The following is a 7,443-nucleotide window of genomic DNA, read 5'->3' on the forward strand; positions in this document are numbered from 1 at the left end:
CAAATCCCTCTTTGTGTCACTTTGACAACTTGGGATCTCACAAGCCAAACAACTCTCACTGGCCATGGATTATGGGTTCCTAGGCACTTCCCTCCCCTTTTGTTTGATTTTTGGTAGTCCCAGGCAGGGCCTGATTTAGGTTTGATGAGGCCCTAAGCTACTGAAGATAATGGGGCCCTTTATATGTCCAGCTGTCCTTTGTCAACAGCAAATTGTCGCTGTTTTTTGTATTGAATATATGCTATATGGTAATTTATGGACCTAATAGGTATCTAAAGCCATTTGCACATAACAAAATATGTTCTTTATCAAAGTAATTGTTGAACTGAAATACAATTAAGAAGTATATTAATAGTGAAATAATTATTAAGCTCTAACTTAAAATGATTGGGGGCCCATTACTTACATCACAGGAGCCTACACAACACAAAACACTGTTGCTGTATGTAGGTTTTGTTTTTTTTGTTTTTGTTTTTATCTTATACTGTATTTTGGAAATGTACATCCAGGTTTTTCCCCCCTTTAATTTTTTTGGGGCCCCCAAGAGAGTGGGGCCCTAAGCTATAGCTTGTTTAGCTTATACATAAATCTGGCACTGGTCCCAGGCATACAACGACAGTGATACCCCGGGTTACACACGTGATCCATTCCGGGTCGCAGTACGTAACGCGGGCGTGAGTATCATGAACGCACACACAAAAAAACCTTAAACAACCCAGAAGTGGCGCGATTTGAGCGCTTCTGCGTATCCAGGGGTCGCGCGCGCGCTCTCCGGAAACACTTCCGGGTTGCGGGTGTTCGCAACTCTAACGTCCGCAACACAGGGTGTGCGTAACCTGGGGTACTACTGTACATTGGTGGGAGAGGGTGTTACAAAATCTGCAATGCTCTGCCACGCGTGGCTAGTGTTCTGCATTTGTCTTCTTGCATCACAACTAAGAGTATCAAAAATACTTCCTGTTCCATTTCATTTCTTTCCAGTAGTGGGAGGGAGGCTTCCCTCCTCTCCCCAGCAGATGTTAGCATTTTCAGTTCCAAGCTTGCCTGTGATGTAGAGGAGAAATGCCATTGAAAGAACGTGGTCCCTAGTTTCTGCGATAGAAAAAGATTAATTCGACGGGCAAGGGAGAGGGGAAGAATGCATGACTGCATCATGCGAGTTGACCTAGAAAATTGGTGGATTTTTCTAGCATAGGAAATGGGTGGATTTAATTTTTTACGTGTTAGCGTCGGTTCAATTCATTCTACAACCATTACGCATTAAGAACATTAAAAAGGGCCCTGCTGCATCAGGCCAGAGGCCCATCTATTTCAACATCCTCTTCCCAGGAGTAGCCAAATGATGCTCCTGGGAAGCCTGGAAGCAGAGGAAGGAGGCATTACCTCAGGGGTCAGCAAATTTTTTCAGCAGGGGGCCGGTCCACTGTCCCTCATACCTTGAGGGGGGCCGGACTATATTTTGAAGAGGGGGAAATGAACAAATTCCTATGCCGCACAAATAACCCAGAGATGCATTTTAAATAAAAGGACACATTCTACTCATGTAAAAACACGCTGATTCCCGGACCATCTGTGGGCCGGATTTAGAAGGCAGTTGGGCCGGATCTGGCCCCTGGGCTTTAGTTTGCCTCTTCCCACTGTTTGTTCCCCAGCAAGTGGCATTCAGAGGCATGTGGGGTCTGGAACTCCCATTTAGCTATCATTTGGTTAATAGACATTGCATAGACATCTCTACATTCACATCATTTTTAGTAAAATGTTGCTGTTAATAGTACATTTATACTTATTAAAATTCTTATTATTTATTAATTATATTTCCTATCTGCCCTTCGCCACAAGGTCCCAGGTGGGTTACAACAGTGTAAAAATACAATATAGAAGAATATGAAAACAGGGAAAACATTTTACAATCAAATGAACAGACTGGGTCCTGTATGTATATGTATATATATATATATATATATATATATATATATATATATATATATATGTGTGTGTGTGTGTGTGTGTGTGTGTGTGTGTGTGTATGTATGTATGCATGCATTTCTTGTTTCTAAATTGAACAGTTATTGCAAATATAGAAATACAGGTAGCCTCCAAATTGCTCTGTGCTGCCTGCGAAATATTGAACACATTCTGTTCACAGTCCAGCCACTATAAAGATATTACGCCATTGTTAAATTGAATCTCTTACTCCACTGTTAAAACAAGTGATCAATATCCATTACCATTCACTGGAGGTTGGGACCGAAATGAGATTATATAGTAAATGAGCCACAGGCAAAGTAATGATCCCTTTACTCTGATATATGCAAAGACAGACCCAAAAGTAGATAATTACATTAAAAAAAAACAACTAGAAAATTTCTAGCCTCCCAGATAGGTAGATAAAACTTTGGTTTATAAATGTTTAAGATACAAATTCATATTATGAAATTTGGACTAGCATTTAGAAGGCCTAAATTTAAGAGCTAGCTAAACTGCTTCGTTGGCAAATGCCATCTTTTGGCAATTGGCATTTCCTGTACATAACCTGTATGATCCAGCAACAAGTAAGCACTTTAAAATTTCACAGATTTCAATGGTTGAGCATAGACTTAACTTTTACCCTGAAATCAATGGAACTGAATGTGCTTAACTTTGTGATTGCTATCTAGAGCACTGAGGAACCAAATCATTGTCTTGGGAACAGAAGTGATATTGTAGGTTATGTGACTTTAAAATAAAATAAAAATGACATCTCTGTATCTATTGAAAAGACACAGAGAACCCAATCCTTTCGTTTTTTAAAGAAATAAAAGCATTTAAAAAAGAGAATTGAATCTTTGTTTACTTATACACCATTGCCAATTAACAGAACACTTTATATGGTAAATCTAAATGTTGGGCTTTTGTTTTAAACTGGAAACGCCTCAAAAACAGTTTAGCACTTGGGAGTGATGTCCAGCAACACTTCCTGCTGCGTTTTCCTGCTTCTCCAGTGCTTTTGCAGAGTTGTTCAAACTTCAAACCTCTTCTTGCGCAACGGTACGTGAGCCTTGTGCCTCAGAGCCCGCCAGCAATAAAACTCCCACAAAGTCTAGCTTGTTTAAAGTAAGCAAGCTTTAATTTACAGGCATATAAATCACGGACACTCCCGGACTGACGGAAGACATCTCTCCGCTCCGGTCAAAATCGAAAGTAGGACTGAAATACAGTATGTCACAAATCACATAGACATGCTGTATACAGCAGATACCCCGGATGTTGTGACACATCTTCCCTGTGGGAGGGGCGTACTGTTGAACTTATTTAACCCTGAAAGCTTCAAACCTCACACTAAATAAATAAATAGGATATATATGTATCCCAAGAAGCTTAGACAAACTGCATCTGTTCCTTGGAGGAAAGGTGGGAGATAAATGTAGTAAAATTACACACACACACACACAGTATATGATTTTTTTTTCACAGAGAGGATAGTTTCACAGGTCTGGCTTATTTTAATGGTTCCTCATGCATGTGCCTTTAAAGCTGAGTCTATCAACTTCAATTTCCGAAACAATATGTGAACTGAAAGACAACCACCCTTCAAAATTTGCACACATCCAAATTTTGCGATGCAGAGCTCCAAACAACCAGCGTTTACAAAAATGCATATACTGGGGAAAGTGTGCGTGAAAATGAAGACATTAGTGAAAACATAATACAATTTTATGCATACATCAGTCAAAACTGCAAATAAAAATGGGTTTATTAGCAGAAATTTGCACCAAAATGCTGATGGGTTTTCATAAGGATTTAAAAAGAAATAAATCACAAATTACTGAAAAACGCGGAGAACTGAATTTAAAATTGGAAAATTGAGAAATGGAAAGAACAGAAATGTACAGATCTTTCCATACCTACTTGGAAGTAAAACAAAAACCAAGAACCTGTTGAAAGTGCGGTATACTTTCGAATAACGATGCATAGTTTCAGCTTCGATAGCCTTTTGAAATAAATGGGGTTTTAGGGGGTCTTGCAAGTGTTTTAGACTGATAAACCTTATATACCACAAAACGTTGGTCAGGATCTAGAAAATGACTTTTGGTGTGCCCACATTCAACTAGTTGCTTATGGTCTTGATAGTACAAAGCAGGCTTTGCATCAACTTTCAAGAAAGGAGTTTTCTTGTCAGAGACGACCTCTATTTTTTTGAAAAGTCAGAAAGTAGGAAGAAAAAACCCCAAATACATCCCTGGGAACAATCACTGTCCAATATGAAATAGAAAATTGAACTTCTCTAAATGTACAGTAAAAGCAGTAATAGCACAAGGCAATGGAAAACCTTCAATTACACAGTAAAAGTGCAGTTCAATAATTTATTCAGGGCAGCGGGGAAATAAAACAGGTACACTGGAAGAATCAAAAAGTCAAGGAACATGGAATAATTACTAGAGTGACATTTAGGCATTCTGAAAATGTCTCAACCTGTACTGAAAGCTGTACTGGATTGTCCTAAAGTCTCTAAAGGATTATGGCTTCTAAAGTGATGGGGCGAATAGAGATTGTGTCCATTTAAGAATTCTATGGCAGGAGTATTAAGTAGTGGGTGGACATAGCAGACGACACAGTGATTCGCCAAGCAGCTCTCCTTATTCTCAGGCTGGAACAGAACTGAACTGAAGGGCTGAGCCAGCCTGCTTATATAGTACTCAGTAACATGCAACAGTAACAACTCTCTCTAGCTACCCAATCCATGAACGGCGCTCTCAATCCTTCATTTGCATGTCGACCTGAGTGAGAACTGCAGTCACGGTGGGCAGAGTGAAACTATACACACAACACCCCTAGTGGCCTAGGGTGAGAACTTCAATACATAATAAGGAGCTCATCTGCTTCAATGATCTATCTCCCTAATCTGCAGGTGGTTAACACAGTTAAATTCTTACAGATTGGGAATGTGCAGATATAGTTTGTTAATGCTTTTTTGTCTTTTGATTAGTGATATCAGTGTCATACATCCATGTTGAGTTTGTTTCCATAGTATTTGGACTCTTGACATTATCAGAGTCTGTTGCTATGGCTGAGCCCACAAATGCGTCACCGTTATCCATTATTCAGGTCATTTTAGCACCTTAAACAACATTCCAGCAGCAGCTGTGGCTTTTACATCTCTGCCTTGAAACAGGAACAGTCTGCAGCTCGGCTAGAGTTGATGCTGGTGCAAAGCCATGATCCCCGTCCATTCTGAATGTGTTGCCCTTTCTGAGAGTAGAACGTCTCACCCGGAGCTAACCTCTTCTGTGGCTGAGCTGGCTTTCTTGGCACTGTTGTAGACCACACTGTTGTAGCCTTCTCGGTTGCGGGCTATTTCAATGGCGAAGAATTGGATCCTGGTTGCAAATACTGTGTTCTCTTCTGTGTAACCTTTACTGCAATCCAGACGTAGAAGTGTGCCATAATTAAAGTCCTCAACTACTCCATCGAACTGCAAGCAGAATGGACGCCATTTCTCTTTAGCAGGTTCGGATTTAAGATCCTCAGAGTCGAGCACATCAATCTTAAGATGGTTAAAGCCCTTCCTGAATTCAGTGTAGATCTGGTCGTCAGCTTTGGTAAGTTTCAGGAATTTGGGATCAACTGAAGAAATGAGGTTGAAGTAGACCTCGGCGTGCTGGTGGGCCTTCATGGCCCAGATCATCTCCACGGTGGGGTCATTCCCGTAGGCCTCGGCCGGCAGTGAGAGGGCGGCGGCAGCGGCGGCGGCTTCATGGGCGCCCAGCGCGGCCAGGCCGCCTCCTGCGGGCGCCGCCATCTTGGTCGCGGGGCGGGGCTGTGCGCAGGCGCCGCCGGAAGGGGCGGGACCCTCTACATCCATGTTCATCATACTGATGAATGGACACAAGCTGAACTGTTATGTTACCTCACACACAATGCTTTACTTGTGAGTTGCTTCAAACATGCTGAGCGGTATCCAAGTAAGTCATAGAGTAGGTCTATTGAAATCAATTGACCTCAATAAAGTGCACCCATTTTGTTTATTCTACTCTGGGTATTTGGTTTAGATGGGTACAACCCACAGCTTCCAGGAATAAAAGGTTCAGAATTAAGTGAAGGAGCGTCTCCACCCCCATCGTTCTGCCCGGACACTGAGGTCCAGCGCCGAGGGCCTTCTGGTGGTTCCCAGTGGCGGAGCTTCATGCTTCAGCACTGGAGGGCGGAGAGCAGGCAGGGGTGGGGCTGGCGTGCGTCCCGGGGGCGTGGCACACATCCTTGGGGCCTGGCACACTGCCTGCAGGGGCATGGCACCCAGCGTGGGTGGGGGAAGAGCCAAGATGGCACCCCACCAGGATCGCGCTGCCAGGGGCAGTACGCTCCCCCCGCACTCCTCTTCCTCCGCCAGTGGCAGTTCCCTCACTGTGAGAAGCGAGGTTACAGGGAACCAAGCAGTGGACCTTCTCAGTAGCGGCGCCCGCCCTGTGGAACGCCCTCCCATCAGATGTCAAGGAAACAAACAACCACCTGACGTTTAGAAGACATCTGAAGGGAAGTTTTTAATGACTGATGTTTTAATGTATTTTTAATCTTTTGTTGGAAGCCACCCAGAGTGGCTTGGGAAACTCAGCGAGATGGGCGGGATATAAATATATTATTATTATTATTATTATTATTATTATTATTATTATTATTAAAAAACACCTGATGCACATGCATGAGCTAACTATAATCAGATGCAGGTAGGTAGCCGTGTTGGTCTGCCATAGTCAAAGCAAAACAAAATAAAAAATTCCTTCCAGTAGCACCTTAGAGACCAACTAAGTTAGTTCTTGGTATGAGCTTTCGTGTGCATGCACACTTCTTCAGATACATTCTTCAGGTATCATAGATTCTTCAGGTATCTGAAGAAGTGTGCATGCACATGAAAGCTCATACCAAGAACTAACTTAGCTGGTCTCTAAAGTGCTATTGGAAGGAATTTTTTATTTTATTTTGTTTTGACTATAATCAGATGGTCATTTAGCCGTAGATGAAATAGTCATTAGCAGTAGATGAAAAATAAGACAACATCTTAATAAATGTGTCAGCAATATTAAGAATTTTTGGAAATTTATTAGATGCACATCTATGCATTATTCCTTAAAATGCTGATGGAATCTTGGCAGTCATTATTGACGCACTGTGCATCAAGGTGAGAACATAAAATCCACTGCCCTCATTTTCCACTGGTCTTTCTACTGTATTGATGTTGCAGAGCTGTTGACTCGCAAATAGTTAGCCAGAAATAGCCCAAGTCATTGAGACACTCAGTTCCAATGGTGACTCTCATTTCGGATCTTCCCTCTACCTCTGATGGTCAAGGTGTTGGTGCCACTACTTCTGTAGCCAAACCTGCAATATCCGGGTGGGGTGGACTGTTTGTTTTATTTAATTATTCTATACCATAGAAACATGGAATTGTAGAGTTTGGAAGGGACCCCG

General features: G+C 42.1%; 1 protein-coding gene across 1 annotated transcript; it reads right to left on the reverse strand.

Moving 5' to 3' along the window:
* Window positions 1–4,987: 4,987 nt before the first annotated feature.
* LOC117053297 (protein PBDC1-like) lies at window positions 4,988–5,794 on the reverse strand. Its single transcript, XM_033160931.1, has one exon. The coding sequence runs from the start codon at window positions 5,777–5,779 to the stop codon at window positions 5,246–5,248; it is 534 nt and encodes a 177-aa protein (XP_033016822.1). The 5' UTR covers window positions 5,780–5,794; the 3' UTR covers window positions 4,988–5,245.
* Window positions 5,795–7,443: the final 1,649 nt, after the last annotated feature.

The sequence above is a fragment of the Lacerta agilis genome, chromosome 9, assembly GCF_009819535.1.
Source record: "Lacerta agilis isolate rLacAgi1 chromosome 9, rLacAgi1.pri, whole genome shotgun sequence".
Taxonomy (NCBI): Eukaryota; Metazoa; Chordata; class Lepidosauria; order Squamata; family Lacertidae; genus Lacerta; species Lacerta agilis.